Source organism: Mobula birostris, chromosome 13 (genome assembly GCF_030028105.1).
Source record: "Mobula birostris isolate sMobBir1 chromosome 13, sMobBir1.hap1, whole genome shotgun sequence".
NCBI lineage: Eukaryota > Metazoa > Chordata > Chondrichthyes > Myliobatiformes > Myliobatidae > Mobula > Mobula birostris.
In genome coordinates this window covers 13,593,518-13,619,574 of record NC_092382.1, presented here as the reverse complement: position 1 = coordinate 13,619,574, position 26,057 = coordinate 13,593,518, and the positions used below count along the sequence as shown (strand labels likewise).

Here is a 26,057-nt window from a genome sequence, read left to right as displayed (position 1 = left end):
ACAGCGAGACCCTACACACCCCTGACAGGGTCCGGACACACTGTGAGACCCCACACACTCCTGACATGGTCCTGACAAACTGTGAGACCCCACATACCCCGGACAGGGTCCTATAGAAAATAGACAAGAGACATTAGATGCAGGAGTAGGCCATTCGACCCTTCGAGCCTGAACCGCCATTCACTGTGATCATGGCTGATCATCCACAATCAGAATCCAGTTCCTGCCTTATCACGTAACCTTTGATTCCACTATCTTTAAGAGCTCTATCCATCTCTTTCTAAAAAACATCCAGAGACTTGGCCTCCACTGCCTTCTGGGGCAGAGCATTCAATATATCCGCCACTCTCTGAGTGAAAAGTTTTTCCTCAACTCCATTCTAAATGGCCTACCCCTTATTCTTAAACTGTGGCCTTTGGTTCCGGACTCACCCATCAGCAGGAACATGCTTCCTGCCTCCAGCATGTTCAATCCCTTAATAATCTTATATGTTTCAATAAGATCCCCTCTCAGGCTTCTAAATTCCAGAGTATACAGGCCCCAGTCGCTCCAATCTTTCGACATATGACAGTCCCGCCATCCCGGGAATTAACCTTGTGAACCTACGCTGCACTCCCTCAATAGCAAGAATGTCCTTCCTCAAATTTGGAGACCAAAACTGCACACAGTACTCCAGGTGTGGTCTCACCAGGGCCCTGTACAGCTGCAGAAGGACTTCTTTGCTCTAATACTCAATTCCCCTTGTTATGAAGGCCAGCATGCCATTAGCTTTCTTCACTGCCTGCTGTACTTGCATGCTTACTTTCACACTGATGACACTCTGTGAGACCCCACACACCCCTTACAGGACCCTGATACACTGTGAGACCCCACACACCCCTGACAGGACCCTGACACACTGTGAGACCCCACACACCCCTGACAGGGACCTGACACACTGTGAGACCCCACACACCCCTGACAGGGTCCTGACACACTGTGAGACCCCACACACCCCTGACAGGGTCGTGACACACTGTGAGACCCCACACACCCCTGACAGGATCCTGACACACTGTGAGACCCCACATACCCCTGACAGGGTCCTAACACACTGTGAGACCCCACACACCCCTGACAGGGTCCAAGCACTCTGTGAGATCCCCACACCCTTGAAAGGATCTTGACACACGGTGAGACCTGACATACCCCTGACAGTGTCGTGACACACTGTGAGACCCCAAACACACCCGACAGGTTCCTGACAAACTGTGAGACCCCACACACCCGTGACAGGGTCCTGACACACTGTGAGACCCCACACACCCCTGACAGGGTCAGGACAAGCTGTGACGCCCCACACACACCTGACAGGACACTGACACACTGTGAGACTCCACACACACCTGACAGGACACTGACACACTGTGAGACCTCACACACACCTGACAGGACACTGACACACTGTGAGACCCCAGACACCCCTGACAGGGTACAGAAACACTGTGAGACCCCAAACACCCTGACAGGGTCCTGACAAACTGTGATACACACACACCGCTCACAGGGTCCTGGCACACTGTGAGACTCCACACACCCCTGACAATGCCCTGTCACATTGTCAGACCCCACACACTACTGACAGGGTTCTGACACACTGTGAGACCCCCCACACAACTGACAGGGTCCTGACACAGATTGCGATCCCACACACACCTGGCAGGGTCCTGATACAAATTGCGATCCCACACAACCCTAGCAGGTTCCTGACGCACTCTGAGACCCCACACACCCTGGATAGGGTCCTGACACACTACGAGACCACACACACCCCTGACAGGGTCCAGACACACTTTGCGATCCCACACACATCTGAGAGGGTTCTGACACACTGTGAGACCCCACACACCCCCGACAGGATCCTGACACACTGTGAGACCTCAAACAACCATGACAGGGTCCTGACACACTGTGAGACTGCACACTCCCCTGACTGGGCCCTGACACACTGTCAGACCCCACACAGCTCTGACGGTGACCTGACACACTGTGAGACCCTACACACACCTGACAGAGTGCTGACACACAGCGAGACCCTACACACCCCTGACAGGGTCCGGACACACTGTGGGATCCCACACACTCCTGACAGGGTCCGGACACACTGTGGGATCCCACACACTCCTGACATGGTCCTGACACACTGTGAGACCCCACAGGCCCCAAAAGGGTCCTGACACACTGTGAGACCCCACACACCCCTGGCACGGTCCTGACACACTGTGAGACCCCACAAACCACTGGCAGGGTCCTGACACACTGTGAGACCACACACACCCCTGACAGCGACCTGACACACTGTGAGACGCCACAGACAACTGACAGGGTCCTGACACGCTGTGAGACGCCACGCACCCCTGACAAAGCCCTGACACATTGTCAGACCCCACACACCCCTGACAGGGATCTGACACAGTGTGAGACCCAAACAAACCCTTGACAGGTACCTGACACACTGTGAGACCCCACACATCCCCTGACAGGGTCCTGACACACATTGCAATCCCACACACCTGTAACAGGACACTGACACACTGTGATACCCCACACACCCCTAACAGGACCCTGACACACTATGAGACGCCACACACCCCTAACAGGACACTGACACACTGTGATACCCCACACACCCCTAACAGGACCCTGACACACTGAGACCCCACACACCCCTAACAGGACCCTGACACACTGTGATACCCCACACACCCCTAACAGGACACTGACACACTGTGATACCCCACATACCCCTAACAGGACCCTGACACACTGTGAGACGCCACACACCCCTAACAGGACCCTGACACAGTGTGAGACCCAAACAAACCCTTGACAGGTACCTGACACAGTGTGAGACGCCGCACAGCCCTGACAGGGTCGGGACACGCTGTGAGACCGTACACACCCTGGATAGGGTCCTGACACACTGTGAGACCCGACACACCCCAAAAGGGTCCTGACACACTGTGAGACCCCACACACTCTGGATAGGTTCCTGACACACTGTGAGACCCCAAACAACCCAGGCAGGGTCCTGACACACTGTGAGACCCCACACACCCCTGACAGGGACGTGACGTATTGTGAGACGCCACACACTCCTGACAGCGTCCTGGCACACATTGCGATCCCACACACATCTCAGAGTGTTCTGACACACAGTGAGACCCCACACACCCACGACCAGATCCTGACACACTGTGAAACCCACAAACCACTCACGTGTCCTGACATGCATTAAGATCCCACACACACCTGAGAGGGTCCAGACACACCGTGAGACCTAACACACCCCTGACAGCCACCTGACCCACTGTGGACGCCACACACACCTGACAGGGTCCTGACACACATTGCGATCCCACACACGCCTGGCAGAGTCCTGACACAAATTGCGATCCCACACAACCCTAGCAGGGTCCTGACGCACTGTGAGACCCCACACACCCTGGATAGGGTCCTGACACACTACCAGACCACACACACACCTGACAGGGTCCTGACACACATTGTGACCCCACACACGCCTGGCAGAGTCCTGACACAAATTGCGATCCCACACAACCCTAGCAGGGTCCTGACGCACTGTGAGACCCCACACACCCTGGATAGGGTCCTGACACACTACGAGACCGCACACACACCTGACAGGGTCCTGACACATATTGCAATCCCACATACCCCTGGCAGGGTCCTGACGCACTGTGAGACCCCCACACACTCTGGATAGGTTCCTGACACACTGTGAGACCCCAAACAACCCAGGCAGGGTTCTGACACACTGTGAGACCCCACAGGCCCCTAACAGGGACCTGTCACACTGTGAGACCCCACAAACCACTGACAGGGTCCTGACACACTGTGAGGCCCCACACACCCCTGATAGGATCGTGACACACCACACGACACCACACACACATGAAAGGGTTCTGACACACTGTGAGACCCCACACACCCCTGGAATGGTCCTGACACACTGTGAGACTGCACACCACCCCTGACAGGGCCCTGACACACTGTCAGACCCCACACACCTCTGACGGTGACCTGACACACTGTGAGACCCTACACACCCCTGACAGGGTGCTGACACACAGCGAGACCCTACACACCCCTGACAGGGCCCTGACACACTGTGAGACCCCACACACCCCTGACAGGGTCCGGACACACTGTGGGATCCCGCACACTCCTGACATGGTCCTGACACACTGTGAGGCCCCAAAGGCCCCAAAAGGCTCCTGACACATTGTGAAACGGCACACACGCCTGACAGGGTTCAGAAACACTGTGGGACCCCACTCACCCCTGAGGGGTCCTGACACACTGTGAGACCCTGCACTCCCCTGACAGGGCCCTGACGCATTGTCAGACACCACCACCTCTGACGAGGACCTGACACACTGTGAGACCCTACACACCCCTGACAGGGCCCTGACGCATTGTCAGACCCCACACACCTCTGACATGGTCCTGACACACTGTGAGACCCCACAGACCCCAAATGTGTTCTGACACATTGTGAGATGGCACACATGCCTGACAGGGTTCAGAAACACTGTGGGACCCCACACACCCCTGACAGCGACCTGACCCACTGTGGACGCCACACACACCTGACAGGGTCCTGATACACATTGCGATCCCACACAATCCTGGCAGGGTCCTGACACACTGTGAGACCTCAAACAACCCTGACGGCGACCTGACACACTGTGAGACGCTACACACAGCTGACAGGGTCCTGACACACATTGAGATCCCACACACACTTAGGAGGATCCTGACACACTGTGAGACCGCCCCCCCACCCCCGACAGGGTCCTCACACACTGTGAGACCCCACACACACCTGGCAGGGTCCAGACACAGTGTGAGACCCCACACACTATTGACAGTGTCCTGTCACACTGTGGACCCCGCAGACACCTGACAGGGACCTGACGCACTGTGAGACTCCACACACACCAGAGAGGGTCCTGACACACTGTGAGACCCCACATACCCTAGATAGGTTCCTGACAGACTGTGAGAATAGACACACCCCTGAGAGGGTTCTGACACACTGTGAGACCCCACAGGCCCCAAAAGGGTCCTGACGCATTGTGAGACAGCACACATGCCTGACAGGGTTGAGAAACACTGTGGGACCCCACACACCCCAGGGGGGTCCTGACACATTGTGGACGCCACACACAGCTGACAGGGTCCTGACGCACTGTGAGACGCCACACATCCCTGACAGGGACATGACGCACTGTGAGACCCCACACATTCCTGGCACGGTCCTGACACACTGTGAGACCACACACACAACTGACAGACAGGTTCCTGACACACTGTGAGACCACACACACCCCTGACGGGGACCTGACACACTATGAGACCCTACACACCCCTGACAGGGTCCGGACACACTGTGAGACCCCACACACTCCTGTAATGGTCCTGACAAACTGTGAGACCCCACATACCCCGGACAGGGTCCTATAGAAAATAGACAAGAGACATTAGGTGTAGGAGTAGGCCATTCGACCCTTCGAGCCTGAACCACCATTCACTGTGATCATGGCTGATCATCCACAATCAGAATCCAGTTCCTGCCTTATCACGTAACCTTTGATTCCACTATCTTTAAGAGCTCTATCCATCTCTTTCTTGAAAGCATCCAGAGACTTTGCCTCCACAGCCTTCCGGTGCAGAGCGTTCAATATATCCGCCACTCTCTGGGTGAAAAAGTTTTTCCTCAACTCCGTTCTAAATGGCCTATCCCTTATTCTTAAACTGTGGCCTCTGGTTCTGGACTCACCCATCAGCAGGAACATGTTTCCTGCCTCCAGCATGTCCAATCCCTTAATAATCTTATATGTTTCAATAAGATCCCCTCTCAGGCTTCTAAATTCCAGAGTATACAGGCCCAGTCGCTCCAATCTTTCGACATATGACAGTCCCGCCATCCCGGGAATTAACCTTGTGAACCTACGCTGCACTCCCTCAATAGCAAGAATGTCCTTCCTCAAATTTGGAGACCAAAACTGCACACAGTACTCCAGGTGTGGTCTCACCAGGGCCCTGTACAACTGCAGAAGGACTTCTTTGCTCTAATACTCAATTCCCCTTGTTATGAAGGCCAGCATGCCATTAGCTTGCTTCGCTGCCTGCTGTACTTGCATGCTTACTTTCACACTGATGACACTCTGTGAGACCCCACACACCCCTTACAGGACCCTGATACACTGTGAGACCCCACACACCCCTGACAGGACCCTGACACACTGTGAGACCCCACACACCCCTGACAGGGTCCTGACACACTGTGAGACCCCACACACCCCTGACAGGGTCCTAACACACTGTGAGACCCCACACACCCCTGACAGGGTCCTGACACACTGTGAGACCCCACACACCCCTGACATAGTCCTGACATACTGTGAGACCCCACACACCCCTAAGAGGACCCTGACACACGGTGAGACCCCACACACCCCTGACAGAGTCCTGACACAGTGTGAGACCCCACACACCCCTGACAGGACCCTGACACACGGTGAGACCCCACACACCCCTGACAGGGACCTGACACACTGTGAGACCCCACACACCCCTAAGAGGATCCTGACACACGGTGAGACCGCACACACCCCTGACAGAGTCCTGACACAGTGTGAGACCCCACACACCCCTGACAGGGACCTGACACAGTGTGAGACCCCACACACCCCTAAGAGGATCCTGACACACGGTGAGACCCCACACACCCCTAAGAGGGTCCTGACACACTGTGAGACCCCACACACCCCTGACATAGTCCTGACATACTGTGAGACCCCACACACCCCTGACAGGGACCTGACACATTGTGAGACGCCGCACACACCTGACAGAGTCGGGACACACTGTGAGACCCCACACACCCTGGATAGGGTCCTGACACACTGTGAGACCGCACACACCCCTCACAGGTTCCTGACACACTGTGAGACCCCACACACCCGACAGGGACCTGACACACTGTGAGACACCACACACCCCTGGCAGCGACCTGACGCACTATGAAACGCCACACACCCCTGACAGGGTCCAGACACACATTGCGATCCCACATACATCTGAGAGGGTTCTGACACACTGTGAGACACCCCGCAACAGCGTCCTGACCCACTGTGAGACCACCCACACCCACAACCAGATCCTGACACACTGTGAAACCCCACGAACCACGCACAGTATCCAGACACACAGTGAAACCCCACACAACCCTGCCAGGGGCCTGTCACAGTGTGAGACCCCACACACCACTGACAGGGCCCTGACACCCTGTGAGACCCCACACACTCCTGGCAGGGACCTGGCAAACTGTGAGACACCACACACCCCTGACAAATTCCTGACACACTACGAGACCCCACACACCCCTGACAGCAACCTGACACATTGTGAGATGCCACACACACGTGAGAGGGTCCTGACACAGATTGAGATCCCACACACATCTGAGAGGCTCCTGACACACTGTGAGACCCCACACACCCCTGACAGTTATCTGACACACTGTGAGACCCCACACACCCCTGACAGGGTCCTGACAAACTGTGAGACCCCACACACCCCTGACAGGGTCCTGACACACTGTGATACCTCACACACACCCGAGAGGGTGATGACGCACTGTGATACCCCACACACTCCCGACAGGGTCCTGACACACTGTGAGACCCCAGACACTATTGACACAGTCCAGACACACTGTGAGACCCCACACACACCTGACAGGGTGCTGACACACAGTGCGATCCCACACACATCTGAGAGGGTTCTGGCACACTGTGAGACCCCACACACCACTCAGAGTGTTCTGACACACTGTGAAACACCACACAACCCTGGCAGGGTCCTGACACACTGAGACCCCACACACCTCTGACAAGGACCTGACACACTGTGAGACACTGCACACACCCCTGGCAGGGTCCTGACACACTACGAGACCCCACACACCCCTGACAGCAACCTGACACATTGTGAGATGCCACACTCACGTGAGAGGGTCCTGACACAGATTGAGATCCCACACACATCTGAGAGGCTCCTGACACACTGTGAGACCACCCCTGACAGTTATCTGACACACTGTGAGACCCCACACACCCCTGACAGGGTCCTGACACACTGTGAGACCCCACACACCCCTGACAGGGTCCTGACAAACTGTGAGACCCCAGACACTATTGACACAGTCCAGACACACTGTGAGACCCCACACACACCTGACAGGGTGCTGACACACAGTGCGATCCCACACACATCTGAGAGGGTTCTGGCACACTGTGAGACCCCACAAACCACTCACAGTGTTCTGACACACTGTGAAACACCACACAACCCTGGCAGGGTCCTGACACACTGTGAGACCCCACACACCTCTGACAAGGACCTGACACACTGTGAGACACTGCACACACCCCTGGCAGGGTCCTGACACACTGTGCGACCCCACACACCCCTGACAGGATCCTGACACACTGTGAGACCCCACACACCCCTGGCAGGGTCCTGACACACTGTGCGACCCCACACACCCCTGACAGGATCCTGACACACTGTGAGACCCCACACACCCCTGGCAGGGTCCTGACACACTGTGAGACCCCACACACCCCTGACAGGATCCTGACACACTGTGAGACCCCACACACCCCTGGCAGGGTCCTGACACACTGTGAGACCCCACACACCCCTGACAGGGTCCTGACATACTGTGAAACCCCACACACCCCTGGCACTGTCCAGTCAAACTGTAAGACCCCACACCCCCATGACAGCGTCCTGTCACACTGTGAGACTGCACACACCCCTGACAGGCTCAGGAAATGCTGTGAGATGCCACACACGCCTGAGAGGGCCCTGACACACTGTGAGACCTCACACAACCCGACAGGGTCCTGACACAGTGTGAGACCCCACACACTCTGACAGGGACCTGACACATTGTGAGACGCCACACACCCCTGACAGGGTCCTGACACACATTGATATCCCACACACTATTCACACGGTCCTGACACTCTGTGAGACCCCACACACACCTGAAAAGGTCCTGACACACTGTGAGACCCCACACACCCCTGGCAGGGTCCTGACACACTGTGAGACCCCACACACCCCTGACAGGGTCCTGACATACTGTGAAACCCCACACACCCCTGGCACTGTCCAGTCAAACTGTAAGACCCCACACCCCCATGACAGCGTCCTGTCACACTGTGAGACTGCACACACCCCTGACAGGCTCAGGAAATGCTGTGAGATGCCACACACGCCTGAGAGGGCCCTGACACACTGTGAGACCTCACACAACCCGACAGGGCCCTGACACACTGTGAGACCTCACACAACCCGACAGGGTCCTGACACAGTGTGAGACCCCACACACTCTGACAGGGACCTGACACATTGTGAGACGCCACACACCCCTGACAGGGTCCTGACACACATTGATATCCCACACACTATTCACACGGTCCTGACACTCTGTGAGACCCCACACACACCCGACAGGGTCCTGACACACTGTGACACCCCACACACCACTGACAGGGACCTGACACACTGTAAGACCACACACACAACTGACAGACAGGGTCCTGACACAGTGTGAGACCCCACACATCCCTAACAGGGTCCTAACACTCTGTGAGACCCCACACACTATTGACACGTTCCTGACACACTGTGAGACCACACACACCCCTGACAGGGACCTGACGCACTGTGAGACCACACACACCCTGGATAGCGTCCTGACAGACTGTGAGATGCCACACACCCCTGACAGGGTCCTGACACACATTGTGATCCCACACACATCTGAGAGGGTTCTGACACAGTATGAGACCCCACAAACCACTCACAGTGTCCTGACACACTGTGAAACCCCACATAACCCTGACAGGGTCCTGGAACACTGTGAGTCCTAACACACCCCCGAGAGGGTGATGACACACTGTGAGACCCCAGACACCCCTAACAAGATCCTGATGCACTGTGAGACGCCACACGCATGACAGGGTCCGGACACACATTGAGATCCCACACACATCTGAGACAGTCATGATACACTGTGAGACCGCCCCACCCTCCCCGACAGTGTCCAGACAAACTGTGAGACCTCACACATCCCTGGCAGGGTCCAGACACACTGTGAGACCTCACACAACCTAGGTAGGGTCCTGACACACTGTAAGACCGCATACACCCCTGAGAGGGTCCTGACACACGGTGCGATCCCACACACCCCTGACAGGGTTCAGAAGCACTGTGAGACCCCACACACCCCAAAAGGATCCTGACACACTGTGAGATTCCCCCCCACCCCCAGAAAAGGGTCCCAACACACTGTGAGACCCCCAAACAAATCACTGGGTCCTGACACACAGTGAAACCCCACAAACCCGTGACAGCGTCCTGACAGACTGTGAGAACCCACACACCCCTGGTATGGTTCAAACACGCTGTGAGACCCCACACACAACTGACAGACAGTGTCCTGTTACACTGTGAGACCCCACACACTCCTGACAGGGACCTGACACACTGTGAGACCCCACACACACCTGAAAGGGCTCCTGACGCACTGTGAGACCCGACACACCCCAAAATGGTCCTGACACACTGTGAGATCCAACACACCCCTGACAGTGACCTGACGCACTGTGAGACGCCACACAGCCCTGACAGGGTCCTGACACACTGTGATACCTCACACACACCCGAGAGGGTGATGACGCACTGTGATACCCCACACACTCCCGACAGGGTCCTGACACACTGTGAGACCCCAGACACTATTGACACAGTCCAGACACACTGTGAGACCCCACACACACCTGACAGGGTGCTGACACACAGTGCGATCCCACACACATCTGAGAGGGTTCTGGCACACTGTGAGACCCCACACACCACTCAGAGTGTTCTGACACACTGTGAAACACCACACAACCCTGGCAGGGTCCTGACACACTGAGACCCCACACACCTCTGACAAGGACCTGACACACTGTGAGACACTGCACACACCCCTGGCAGGGTCCTGACACACTACGAGACCCCACACACCCCTGACAGCAACCTGACACATTGTGAGATGCCACACTCACGTGAGAGGGTCCTGACACAGATTGAGATCCCACACACATCTGAGAGGCTCCTGACACACTGTGAGACCACCCCTGACAGTTATCTGACACACTGTGAGACCCCACACACCCCTGACAGGGTCCTGACACACTGTGAGACCCCACACACCCCTGACAGGGTCCTGACAAACTGTGAGACCCCAGACACTATTGACACAGTCCAGACACACTGTGAGACCCCACACACACCTGACAGGGTGCTGACACACAGTGCGATCCCACACACATCTGAGAGGGTTCTGGCACACTGTGAGACCCCACAAACCACTCACAGTGTTCTGACACACTGTGAAACACCACACAACCCTGGCAGGGTCCTGACACACTGTGAGACCCCACACACCTCTGACAAGGACCTGACACACTGTGAGACACTGCACACACCCCTGGCAGGGTCCTGACACACTGTGCGACCCCACACACCCCTGACAGGATCCTGACACACTGTGAGACCCCACACACCCCTGGCAGGGTCCTGACACACTGTGCGACCCCACACACCCCTGACAGGATCCTGACACACTGTGAGACCCCACACACCCCTGGCAGGGTCCTGACACACTGTGAGACCCCACACACCCCTGACAGGATCCTGACACACTGTGAGACCCCACACACCCCTGGCAGGGTCCTGACACACTGTGAGACCCCACACACCCCTGACAGGGTCCTGACATACTGTGAAACCCCACACACCCCTGGCACTGTCCAGTCAAACTGTAAGACCCCACACCCCCATGACAGCGTCCTGTCACACTGTGAGACTGCACACACCCCTGACAGGCTCAGGAAATGCTGTGAGATGCCACACACGCCTGAGAGGGCCCTGACACACTGTGAGACCTCACACAACCCGACAGGGTCCTGACACAGTGTGAGACCCCACACACTCTGACAGGGACCTGACACATTGTGAGACGCCACACACCCCTGACAGGGTCCTGACACACTGTGAGACCTCACACAACCCGACAGGGTCCTGACACAGTGTGAGACCCCACACACTCTGACAGGGACCTGACACATTGTGAGATGCCACACACCCCTGACAGGGTCCTGACACACATTGATATCCCACACACTATTCACACGGTCCTGACACTCTGTGAGACCCCACACACACCCGACAGGGTCCTGACACACTGTGACACCCCACACACCACTGACAGGGTCCTGACACAGTGTGAGACCACACACATCCCTAACAGGGTCCTAACACTCTGTGAGACCCCACACACTATTGACACGTTCCTGACACACTGTGAGACCACACACACCCCTGACAGGGACCTGACGCACTGTGAGACCACACACACCCTGGATAGCGTCCTGACAGACTGTGAGATGCCACACACCCCTGACAGGGTCCTGACACACATTGTGATCCCACACACATCTGAGAGGGTTCTGACACAGTATGAGACCCCACAAACCACTCACAGTGTCCTGACACACTGTGAAACCCCACATAACCCTGACAGGGTCCTGGAACACTGTGAGTCCTAACACACCCCCGAGAGGGTGATGACACACTGTGAGACCCCAGACACCCCTAACAAGATCCTGATGCACTGTGAGACGCCACACGCATGACAGGGTCCGGACACACATTGAGATCCCACACACATCTGAGACAGTCATGATACACTGTGAGACCGCCCCACCCTCCCCGACAGTGTCCAGACAAACTGTGAGACCTCACACATCCCTGGCAGGGTCCAGACACACTGTGAGACCTCACACAACCTAGGTAGGGTCCTGACACACTGTAAGACCGCATACACCCCTGAGAGGGTCCTGACACACGGTGCGATCCCACACACCCCTGACAGGGTTCAGAAGCACTGTGAGACCCCACACACCCCAAAAGGATCCTGACACACTGTGAGATTCCCCCCCACCCCCAGAAAAGGGTCCCAACACACTGTGAGACCCCCAAACAAATCACTGGGTCCTGACACACAGTGAAACCCCACAAACCCGTGACAGCGTCCTGACAGACTGTGAGAACCCACACACCCCTGGTATGGTTCAAACACGCTGTGAGACCCCACACACAACTGACAGACAGTGTCCTGTTACACTGTGAGACCCCACACACTCCTGACAGGGACCTGACACACTGTGAGACCCCACACACACCTGAAAGGGCTCCTGACGCACTGTGAGACCCGACACACCCCAAAATGGTCCTGACACACTGTGAGATCCAACACACCCCTGACAGTGACCTGACGCACTGTGAGACGCCACACAGCCCTGACAGGGTCCTGACACACATTGCGATCCCATACACACCTGAGAGGGTTCTGACTCACTGTTAGATCCCCCACAACAGCATCCTGACACACTGTGAGACCCCCCACAACCACCACAAGATCCTGACACACTGTGAAACCGCACAAACCACTCACAGTGCCCTGACACACAGTGAAACCCCACACACCCCTGACAGGGACCTGACACACTGTGAAACCCCACACACCCGTGACAGGGTTCAGAAACACTGTGAGACCCCACACACCCCAGAGGGGTCCTGACACACTGTGAGACCACACACCCCTGACAAGGGCCTGACACACTGCGAGACCCCACACAACCCTGGCAGGGTCCTGACACACTGTGAGACCCCACACACCCCTGACAGGGTCCTGACACACTGTGAGACCCCACACACCCCTGACAGGGACCTGACACACTGTGAGACCCCACACAACCCTGGCAGGGTCCTGACACACTCTGAGACCCCCCACCCCCGGAAAAGGGTCCTGACACACTGTGAAACCCCGCAAACCAGTAACAGGGTCCTGACACACTGCAAAACCCCAGAAACCCGTGACAGCGTCCTGACAGACTGTGAGACCCCACACACCCCTGACAGGGTCCTGACACACTGTGAGACCGCACACACCCCTGATAGTGTCCCGACGCACGGTGAAACACTGACACATTGTGGGTCCTGACACACTATGATCCCTCAAACAACCCTGAGAGGGTCCTGACACACTCTGAGACCCCACACACCCCTGACAGGCTCTTGATACACTGTGCAACCCCACACACCCCTAACAGTGTCCTGACACGCTGTAAGACCCCACACACCCCTGAGAGGGACCTGACACACTGTGAGACCCCACACACCCCTGAGAGGGACCTGACACACTGTGAGACCCCACAGGCCTCAAAAGGTTCCTGACACACTGTGAGACCCCAATTAATGCAATAGCTTTGAGCTAACTCTTGTGTATTTAAATACCGAGTTCTGAGTTGAGGCATCTAACAGTTTGTTCACTGTCTGTTCCCATGGAAGATGTTCAACAGAAACACAAGGAGACTCTGCGGGCACAAACTGAAACACTGAGAGTGAACACGATCCTGATGAGGGAGAAGGTGAAGGTTTTCCAGCTGGTTGATCGATACGCTGAGCTCACGGTCATTTCTACTGTTCGAGATCGGAGACTGGTGGAACATGAACTGCTGGCAAGAGGCAGAGACCATGAGGAGTGGAGAGAGGAACATCTCCGCAGAGAGCTGGAAAAAATCCGCACTGATCAGCTGTTCCAGAGCAGCTTTTCCTGGAGTAAATCCAAATCTGGGAGTTCGGCAACAGTGGCCGGAGTGCCAGGGATTGGGAAAACAACAATGGTACAAAAGATTGTTTATGACTGGGCCACGGGGAAAATATTCCAACAATTCCAGTTTGTCTTCAGTTTCAAATTCCGGGATTTAAACTCCATTAACTGCAGAATAAACCTGAAGGAACTGATTCTGGATCAGTATCCTTACTTTGGGAATATCCTGACAGAGGTCTGGAAGAACCCAAAGGGATTGCTGTTTATATTTGATGGTTTGGATGAATTCAAACACAGAATAGATTTTGCTGACAGTCGGAGAGATACAGAACCCAAGCACCAGTGCCCAGATCCCGAGTGGTGGTGTGAAGTGTCTGACATTGTGTACAGTTTAATCCAGGGCAGGCTGCTCCCAGGGTGTTCAGTGCTGGTGACCACCCGCCCCACTGCGTTACATTTATTGGAAAAGGCAGAGATCGGTGTCTGGGCTGAAATCCTGGGATTTGTTGGTGAGGAACGGAAGGAATATTTCATCAGGCATTTTGAAGATCAGACAGTGGCAGCAGCTGTTTTCAAACACGTGAAGGAGAACGAGATCCTGTACACCATGAGCTACAACCCCTCCTACTGCTGGATCCTCGCTCTGGCACTGGGCCCCTTCTTCACACAAAGAGTCAGGGACCCGCAGCGAGTTCCCAAGACCATCACCCAACTGTATTCCTACTATATTTACAACATCCTGAAAAACCACGGCCGTGAGATTGAGAACCCCCGTGATGTGTTACTCAGGGTTGGTCAGATGGCCTTCAGAGGAGTGTCCGAGAGGAAGATTGTGTTTACAGATGGAGATTTGATCAAATACAATCTGCAGCCTTCCCAGTTCCTGTCCGGGTTCCTGATGGAGCTTTTGGAGAGAGAGGATTCTGCCCGGAGCGTGGTGTACACATTCCCACACCTCACCATCCAAGAGTTTGTAGCCGCAGTCGCACAATTCCTGAATCCACATCCCGGGGATATCCTGAGATTCCTCACTGAAGCCCACAACACGACAGACGGTCGATTTGAGGTATTTCTCCGCTTTGTTGCTGGTCTCTCCTCCCCAATGACAGCTCGGGGCCTGGAGGAGTTTCTGGGTCCATTTCCTCATCAAACAACCTGCCGGGTGATTGACTGGGTGAAGGAGGAGGTTAAACGCCAGAGTGGAAACACATGGAGTGAATCTGGTAAAAGGAACCTCCTGAACACATTACACTACCTGTTTGAGTCTCAGAATAGTGGACTGGCTCAGGCCGCACTGGGATCCGTGAAAACACTTTCATTTCGTGGAATGACACTGACCCCGATTGACTGCGCGGTCCTGTCTCATGTCATCGGATACTGTGATACAATAAAACACCTCGACCTGGAGAACTGCCACATTCAGTGTGAAGGAATCCAGCGGCTGGGACCCGGGCTGCACAAGTGCCAGGAGTTGGGGTAACTTGATTTATCTCTCACTCTGAAATGTGAAACTGTCCAGTTGTGTTGTTTCAATGTAAAGGGATTTGGGTAAAACTGTGATAAATACGATTGTGAAGAATTGTAACAAATGCCATCACCCTTCGTCCTGTGGGATCTCTGTTCCCCATCCCCGTTCCACCTTCATCCCTGCCCCTCCCGACCCTCTCAGGTCAGGAACACGTTTCTAACCATCGGGGAATGAAACAGGATATGTGGAGTTTACAGGGTCACACCGACAGACTAAATTACTGACATTCGGTGAATACCCTGGAGCTGGGCAGTGAGGGACATTGACGGTGATGGGAACTCCGATCAGTGATTTACTGAAGGGTTTAATGTTTCCTCAAATATCCGAGTGAGAGAAATTCCCTCAGACCCACGGTTTGAATCACTTTGTGCATCAATTTGTCTGTTTGTGTTTAGACTGAGTTTTAATAAACTGGGCGATTCAGGAGTGAAACTGGTGTCTGCGGCTCTGAGGAACCCGGAGTGTAAAATACAGAAACTGTGGTAAGTACCAGACTGTGGGAGATTGTGTTTACAGTCACTGGGTGTCTGACACTGAACATTAATGTGATCAGTAATTGTGTTGCTGATAAACACTGGGGATTTGTACCGTCTCCTGTCTCTCTGTGTCCTTCACCCTCACTCTCTCTCATCTCCAGGCTGTGGGGTGTCGGTCTCACAGATTCTGGTGTCGAGGATCTCGTCTCTGCTCTCAGTACAAACCCATCACTGACGAAGCTGAGCCTGGGATTAAACTCGCTGACAGACGGATCTGTCCCCGCTCTCCGCCGCCTCATACTGACCCTCCCGAGTCTGGAGCGGATCGGGTGAGTGTCTGTGTTAATGTTCAATGTGATAAAATATCAGCGGATCCGCGGGTTTTCTGGTGATATTAGTCTGCGAGTGTTGTTCCCTGTTACTGACACTGTTGTGTGATCTGTTTATTTCGTCTTTATTCTCCCATCTGTTTCAGGCTGTGGGACAATCGGTTCAGTGGGACCGGGAGGAAGGAACTGAGATCTCTGCAGGAACCCAGACCCGGACTGACCGTGTCCGTGTGAACATCTGAATGTGTGAACATCCCCGCCCGCGGGATGCCGACAGTTTAGCCGATTCCCCGCCCTCCCCTTTAACTCCCGCCCCCCACCTTCCCCTTACCTTTAATGGCCACGCGCCAGGTTTAATTCCCAACCGTTCTAACGGAACTAGCTTTAGGCTCACGCTGTGCGTCGCTCGCTGTTCTCCTGTGGTGACGTATTTCCGCCTCCTGTCCAGCGGCGCTGCTTCTGCCGGATGTGCGGGTTCGGGACCCCGGGAATGACACAGACAGGAAGAGCCCGGGGGCCGGGGCTCAGTCTGGGACACCGGTGTCCCGGGGTGGGATTATCCCGGGAGTACGTAATGCTGGCTGGCCTGCTGCGTCCACGGGCAACTTTTACGTTTCATGCCGGGGAATTACACAGACAGGAAGGGCCCAATGATGGCGGGTTTTTTCTGAGACACCGGCGTGGATAACTTCACTCACATCAACTCTGAACTGATTCCACAACCTACGGACTCACTTTCAAATAATTTACAACTCGTGTCAGTATTATTTAATATTTTATTTGCACAAATTTCCCTTCCTTTGCACGTTGCTTGTTGGTTAGTCTTTGTTTTTGTATAGTTTTTCATAAATTCTGCTATATTGATTTATTGTCCTGTAAATGACTGCAATAAAATGAATCTCGGGGTAGTATATGGTGACAAATAAGAACTTTGATAATAAACAACACGCATCAAAGTTGCTGGTGAACGCAGCAGGCCAGGCAGCATCTCTAGGAAGAGGTACAGTCGAGACCCTTCGTCAGGACTAACTGAGGGAAGAGTGAGTAAGAGATTTGAAAGTTGGAGGGGGAGGGGGAGATCCAAAATGATAGGAGAAGACAGGAGGGGGAGGGATGGAGCCAAGAGCTGGACAGGTGATTGGCAAAAGGGCATGAGAGGATCATGGGACAGGAGGTCCAGGGAGAAGGAAAAGGGTGAGGAGGGGGAACCCAGAGGATGGGCAAGGGGACAAAAAAGGGAAATGATAAATAAAGTCCCATCACACACTCCCGGGGTCAAACACAGCATGAAACTCCCTCTATACCATCCCATCACACACTCCCGGGGTCAAACACAGAGTGAATCTCCCACCACACCGTCCCATCACACACTCCCGGGGTCAGACACAGCGTGAAGCTCCCTCCACGCCGTTCCATCACACAATCCCAGTGACTCCCTTGTCCATTCGTCCCCCCCACATCCCTTCCCACCTATCTCCCACCCAGCACTAATCCTTGTAAGCGGAACAAGTGCTACACATGCCCTTACACTTCCTCCCTCACCACCATTCAGGGCCCCAGACAGTCCTTCCAGGTGAGGCGAGACTTCACCTGTGAGTCGGCTGGGGTGATATACTGCGTCCGGTGCTCCCGATGTGGCCTTCTATATATTGGCGAGACCCGACGCAGACTGGGAGACCGCTTTGCTGAACAACTAAGCCCTGTCCACCAGAGAAAGCAGGATCTCCCAGTGGCCACACATTTTAATTCCACGTCCCATTCCCATTCTGACATGTCTTTCCACGGCCTCCTCTACTGTAAAGATGAAGCCACACTCAGATTGGAGGAACAACACCTTATATTCCGTCTGGGTAGCCTCCAACCTGATGGCATGAACATTGACTTCTCTAACTTCAGTTAATGCCCCACCTCTGCTTTGTACCCCATCCCTTATTTATTATTTATTATCATTATTATTTTTCCCCATTTTTTCTCTCCCTTTTTTCTCCCTCTGTCCCTCTCACTATAGTGGGTTCACCTCCCCTTTCTTTTTCCCTAGGCCTCCTGTCCCATGACCCCCCCCCCTTCTCCAACTCTGTATACCGTTTGCCAATTAACTGTCCAGCTCTTGGCCCCATCCCTCCCCCTCCCCCTCCCACTTTCCAATCTCTGACTATCTCTTCTTTAAATTAGTCCTGACGAAGGGTCTCGACCCGAAACGTCGACTGTACCTCTTCCTAGAGATGCTGCCTGGCCTGCTGTGTTCACCAGAATTTTTGTGTGTGTTCCTTGGTTAATGTGGCCGCCAGGGATGGAGTGAGACACTGACTTACAATGGTCACAGTCGCACACAGAATCTATGGCGAAGGAACATGCGGTGCCCGTGGATACAATCCCGGGATCGAGTGTCTTATTGATTATAATAACAGTATTTTAATTTGTGTTTTATATAGTCTTGGGTATTTCATGTATGTTTTAATTCTAATAATTTTGTCATTGAATAAACTAATGTATATATCTCAGATATTCACACATACACATATACATGTGGGTTTTGGGGAGGAGGGGTGAGGGGTTTGGGAGGAAGAGGAGTGACGGGACGAGGAGTGGACTGATGAGACGGTGACCGTGGCGAAGTCATTGACTCAATAGGGGACGAAAAGGGGAGGCGAAAGTTCCTGTCACAAACTGGTGGTGACGTGGATAAGATAGAGTCGGGGTGAGGAGGAGTGAAACGACAGGAAGGGAGCGGGAGTGATCTGACCAGGAAGGAGGGAAAGTAATGGGACGAGGTGGGAGGGGATCTGATGGGACGGGAAGGGAGGGGAAGTTGCAGGACCAGGAAAGAGGGGTCTGAAAGGAGAGGGTGGGCAGGAACAGGATGGGGCGTGTGGGGGAAGGGTGGGTGATTTCGATCCTTCGCAAATAAGACGGACGGCAAGAAGGAGAGCGCGGACAGGGGAAATGGGGAGCGAGAGGTCGAGACGCGATCTGGGCTGATGGGACGGAGAGTTGAGTGTCTGAACGGAGGGAGAGGGGAGAGACTCACTCAACGAGAGAGGGAAGGGATCGGGTGAGGGAGCGAAATTTCCCATCGGACAACGTTCACCACCCAGAATGTGTTGGATGGCAGGAGAAAGGACAAGGGGACGGAGAGGGGAGGGTGTCAGGAGTGATGGAGTGAGTAGTGGAGAGACTCACAGGGTAACTGAAAGAGAGGGCGATGAGGAGTTGAGATTGAATAAACAGGGAGGGAAGTGAGTGGGAGGTGAGGAAAAGGGTGTGACTATTTCTACGATGCTGGGAGAGCGGTTTCAATGATAACCATCACAAAATGGCCACCAGCCAGGGTGAGAGGGGCGGTGATAGAGGGGACAGAGAGCGGAGTGTGTCAGGAGTGACCGGATGCCGCGGGTGGGACAGGGCGACTCGTAACAAGGGAGCTTGAACTGGGGGGTTCCCACGGGGAGGAATGTGACCACGGGAATGTTACCCACCAACCCCCACCCCCAACTCCGTCTCCAAAATCCGGCCTTGATTTTCCTTTCAGGCCGCTCGGCCCGAATCCTTTGGGCTGTCCCGTGGAGCGGGGAACGTGTCGTCACTGGGGCCCGTCAGAGGCCGGGGTGGGCGCCGGTTCGCTGGAGAAGATGGAGGCGAGGTCCGGCGGTGCGAGCTGGTTAGCGTGGATCACCACCATTCTCTGTGGGTGGGGGAGAGGGAGGGATCAGATTGAGGAGGGGACGGGAGAAAGAGAAGGTGAGGAGAGGAGACAGGATCCACTACCCACTCCCACAGCCTCTCTCTCCCTCCGTCCCTCTCTCCACACCCTCTGTCCCTCCATCTCTTCCTCCCACCTCTCTCTCCCCCTCCCTATCCTCCTCTCCCCACCCCTTTCATTCCCTTTCTGCCCCCATCTCTCTCTCTTGCTCCCTCCCATCTCTCCCCACCCTCTTTCCATCTCCCCCCATCTCTCCCACCCACGTCCCATCCCCCGCCGCCCACCCCCCCCAGGTGCACAGGAAGATCCCACTCACCACCGGAGGCCGCACGGCGCAGCACTCGAGGTTCCTGCAGTTGACGATGGCCGTGAGGACGGACATCACCAGGGAGACCAGGCAGTTCACCAGCAAAATCACCGTCACCCCGCTCACAGACCTCTGCCAGACGGAGAGAGGGAGACATGGGGTGAGAGAGGGAGAGAGAAGGGCTCGGGCCGGGGAAGAGAGAGACAGAAGAGGGGGGAGAGAGGGTAGGGTCGGGAGCGGGAGTTTGGGGTAGGCGGAGGTGGGAGACCCAGACGGGGAGGAAGAGACTGGGGGGCGATGGGTGAGGAAGAGAGGGGGTGGGTGGGAGAGAGATGGGGAGAAAGAGGAGAGGCGGCAGAGAATAGTTGATAAAGGGAGAGTAGACGGGGGGGAGAGAGTGGTGGAAGTCAGAGGGTAGAGAGAGGTGGGAGGGAAATGTGAGAGGCTGGAGATGAGAGAGGTCGGACAGGGAGGGAGAGAAAGGTGGAGAACAGAGGGGGGAGAGACGGAGAGGGGATGAGGGACAGAGAGGGGTGAACGAGGCAGAGGGGAGAGAGGGGGTGAGAGACGGAAAGGGGGAAAGGGGGGTGAAAGACAAAGTTGAGCAGAGAGGAGAGATAGAGTGTGGGAGAGTTGAGAGTGTGAGAGAGAAGAGGGGTAGTTCCGAGGGAGGGGTGAGAGGGGAAGAGATAGTGAGGGGGGGAGTGAAGAGGGAGAGATGGCCGGTAAGAAGGAGGAGGGGAAGAGTTGTTTGGGTATGGGGGTAAAGTCGGGGGAGAGGGAAGGAGCGCGTTGGGTGGGGAGAGAGGGGGAGTGTGGGAGAGGGAGATGTGTTTACAAGTGTTGGGGGGAGTGGAGAGAAATCTCTGGTAACTCCTGTCTCGGGAATGTAGCTTTCTCTTCACGGAACACATCAGGTTTCGGGTGACGGTTCCCTGAAAGTGGGGAGACGGAGAGGGGGTGACAGGGGTGACAGGTTTTGGGTGACGGAGAGGGGGTGACAGTGGTGATGGAACACACCAGGTTTCGGGTGACGGTTCCTTGAAAGTGGGGTGACGGGGAGACGGGGCGGTGAAGGCGGCGTTCGGCATCCCCGCCATCGTCGGATCGGACACCGGGAACAGGAGACCGGAGATCCTGGGGATTTACGGGGATGTCGCCGGGACTGGAGGGACTGAGTTACGGAGAGAGGTCGGGCGGGTTGGGAATTTATTCCCGGGAGTGTCGGGGTGACCTGACAGGGGTGTGTAAAACCACCAGGGGCACAGACAGGGTGAACGAACACAGACATTTCCCCAGGGTCGGGGAATCGAGAACCAGAGGGCGCAGGTTTTAGAGATTTAATAGGGGACTCCGAGGGGAAACTGTTTCACCCAGAGGGTGGCCCGTCTGTGGAAGGAGCTGCCGGGGGAGGGGACGCTACAACCGAGGGGAGGGGGGGTTCTGAGGGAGCTTGGCGTGGAGGGAGGGAGCGCTACCGGGAGGGAGGAAAGCGTCGCGGGAGAGGGGAAGGCCGAGTGGAGATCTCCGGGGGTTGAGGGGGTGTTGAGGGCTGGTTCGCCAGTGTATTGGGTGTGCGGGGCGGGGGGCGGAACAGTCACCATCCGGCACCCGGTGTAGCAGTACCCGATGCAGGGGAAGACCCGGACGGTCAGCGAGTACAGGATGACGGCGGGAGGGCAGGCGAGAGCGCAGATCACATTCGCGACCAGGCAGGCGATGGTCTGTCGCAGAGAGAGAGAGAGAGAGAGAGAGAGAGAGAGAGAGAGATAGACTGAGAACGACAGAGAGAAGGCGGTGGGGAGGGACAGTGATGGGACAGAGAGAGATAACGGACGGGGGGGGGGGGATGGACGGAGAGAGAGAGAGAGACTGGAAAGGAGGAGAGCGGCGAGAGGAAGGCAGGAAAACGAAAGGAAGAGCGGATGGGAACAAGGGAGAGAGAGAGAGAGAGAGAGAGAGAAATTGGAAGGGAGAGGGGGAGAAAGGTGAAAATGGAGAGGAATGAGAGAGTGTGAATGAAGGGAGGAGGGACAGAGAGGGATAAAACCTGAGAGGGGGGAGAGAGAGGTGGAGGGATGAGAGAGGGGAGGGAGGGGGGATGGGATGAAGGGGGGGATGGGATGAGAGGGGGATGCGATAAGGGGGGAGGGGGGATGGGATAAGGGGGAGGGGGGATGGGATGAGGGGGGGGGGATGGGATCTTAAAACTATGCCCTCCCCTCGTATTAGCCATTTCAGCCCAGAGAAAAAGATTCTGGTTATCAATATGATCAATGTCTCTCATCACCTTACACACCTGGATCAGGTCACAGAAAATACGTAACAGAAAATGGAAAGTTGTAAGACAAAACGGTTTTGTCAAGGGAATTTTTTGAGAGCTGCAACGGAACTGGTCTATCGGAATGTGTAAGAACTTCGGGTAATTAGAAGTCTACAGCCTAGAGAATAGAAGATGATATTTGTCTGGAAAAGTACTGAGATCTTGAAAGGTATAAATCGGGCATTTTTTTTTCTTCTGTAGTTGGGCAAGGTCTCTTATGCTGGGTTACAACATAAGATTTGAAGATAGAGACAAGGACATGGAGAGAGAGGAAAAAATACCGTTGGCATCTGCGTTTCTATGCAGCACTGTGTTGTAAAGAGTTGCACAGTGATTGCGACACATATGTTTCGACTGTACCTCTTCCTAGAGATGCTGCCTGGCCTGCTGCGTTCACCAGCAACTTTGATGTGTGTTGCTTGATATTCCAGCATCTGCAGATTTTTCGTGTTTGCACAGTGATTGGTTGGGAATATTGTTTTGTCTCTTTTTTATATGTATCGTTATTTTTTAGCTTATTCATAATATGAATCCGCTGAAGCAATATCTTTTAACCTGTACTACGTGTACCGTGCCTGCTTTGCGGTACCTTTGCTGCTGAAACAAAAATGCACAAGGGACGAATTTTAAAATATTTTCGTCACGCATTGGTCTAGTCGGCAGGGTTGACCACAATGTTCCAGAAATAGCATGACGTAACCGAAGGGAAGACTGAGTTTAACGTAGTGGAGTGGACGGACAGCAGTCATGGATTGGGAGAACCGGCCAACATATTGCCCGTAAGTTGCCTTCCCGTGAGTTAAAGTGCAGTAATATCAATATCAGGGTATAGTCTCCACTGTGTTAAATAATAATCGGTTTTCTGATCAGGAGACGAGCAAGGATACGGCCTTATTGGACATGCTGTTGAAAATTAGTTACAACAGGTATCAGAAGCAGAGCACCGACTGGCTACCCTCACCTCGAAAGTGAGGGCACTAGACCAGCGAAACACCACCTTGACACAATCTGTAAAATAAGCCCTCGAAGGGCTTGACAGAGGTAACAAAATACAGCAAACCGCTCGGACAGCATATTGATGAAACTCCTCTGCTCCCTCGTCAGGGCCTCCATGTCCATCTGCAACTGCAGTCCGCCGTTTAAGGTCAACAACTCGACATCTGACCAGAAAAACGCCTTATGCCTTGTTTGGCTCCTCATTTACTTGGATTGTCATTTCAGAGAGCGATACATTTGCACCACGAGATGCCCCTGTTCGTAAATGATACAACTGTTTACTGCAGGCCTTCAATTAATATTAGAACTCCCAAGTGCAATACCTCACCTCCTAACCTAATTTAAATCCATCTGCCATTTCTCTGCCCATAGCTGCAGGTAACGCGCTACATAACCGGGGTGTACGGGGTTTCAGGGAGGAGCAGCCCCTCTGGTGCGAAGACCTGTCCGACCTTACGGGGCAAGTTTTCCACTTTTGGTCCCAACCAGGTTCAGATAAGGACGAACTTCGGTGTTCTGATCTGTATATTGTGGAATCTGTGGAAGGTTCAGGACGCTGTGTAATTTACCCAATTTATCCCGCACGTTGGAAACGGTTTCTCGGCTGCACAAACTCACTAAGCCCGGTGCAGCTTAACACGCTCATTGCTTCTTGCACTGATTGCTTCTTACATTCGTTGCTTCTTGGTAATATTTCGTCATTGTTGCTGATGATACCAAGCACTGTAGAATATGGCAGTGCAGACGTCATTCAACAATTTGGAGAGCAGCGGTCTGAGTACAAAACCCTGAGTGGGTTTGGAGAGGGGTGATCAGCTCTCAGCGTAATGGAGCTTGTGATGTTTCTGCCAACACGGACTGGGTGGGGCTTTCGGTCAAGAAGTTTAAGCTCCAGTTACAGAGAGGAGTGTTGAATCTCAGCGAGGGTAGTTCACCCACCAGCCTTTGAGGGATGATCGTGTTAACGCCGAGCTGAGACATGTGAACAACATCCTAGCGTACGAGGCATCGTCTTCTCGGTGTGACGAATTGGGTAGAAGGGAAAGATCATGACAGCATCAATGGAACCGTTTGAGCGGAAGGCGAACTGGAAATGATCCCATGTAACCGCGCGATATTTTATACGACCCATTACCACCCGCTCAAAGCACAGAATTACTGTTGAATTCAGAGCCACTGGGCGTTATCATTTAGCCCAGTTATCGTTGTTCTCCTGGGCACCGGAATCATGGCGGCTGCCTTGAAGCTTGAAGAGACAGTGGACTCTTTCGGAGAGATATAAAAGTTGTCTGTTAAGTCTTCTCTTTCCTGGGCCACATGGCCCATTGGCCACTAACTGGGTAAATTGTCCGACTCTGCGGATTTGCTTTGTATTTCCCTCGGTAGTGTCCTCCTCACCTCGGCTGCGGCCAGACAGAGTCCCTGTTCCTCTGGACAAAAGGAGGCTTTTCTTTCATTGTTCAATTGGTCAAATCGTGCATTGAAACGTGCATTCAGCCTACCAGAAATGGAGGCGACGCAGTTATTGACCTGTAGGGTTCACGGGTAATCTGTTCTGGTGTGTGTACCTTGTCACGTGCTCCGCGTGG

General features: G+C 54.4%; 1 protein-coding gene across 1 annotated transcript in view; it reads left to right on the top strand.

The window, feature by feature from the left end:
* Window positions 1–26,057, top strand: part of LOC140207815 (uncharacterized) — a 138,662-nt gene that overhangs the window by 67,235 nt on the left and 45,370 nt on the right. Inside the window, exons 7-12 of the mRNA XM_072276378.1 lie at window positions 14,548–16,285; window positions 16,733–16,819; window positions 16,975–17,142; window positions 17,289–17,370; window positions 20,672–20,800; window positions 21,136–21,309. Coding sequence (XP_072132479.1) covers window positions 14,548–16,285; window positions 16,733–16,819; window positions 16,975–17,142; window positions 17,289–17,370; window positions 20,672–20,800; window positions 21,136–21,309 — 2,378 coding nt within the window. The remainder of the gene's footprint in view (window positions 1–14,547; window positions 16,286–16,732; window positions 16,820–16,974; window positions 17,143–17,288; window positions 17,371–20,671; window positions 20,801–21,135; window positions 21,310–26,057) is intronic.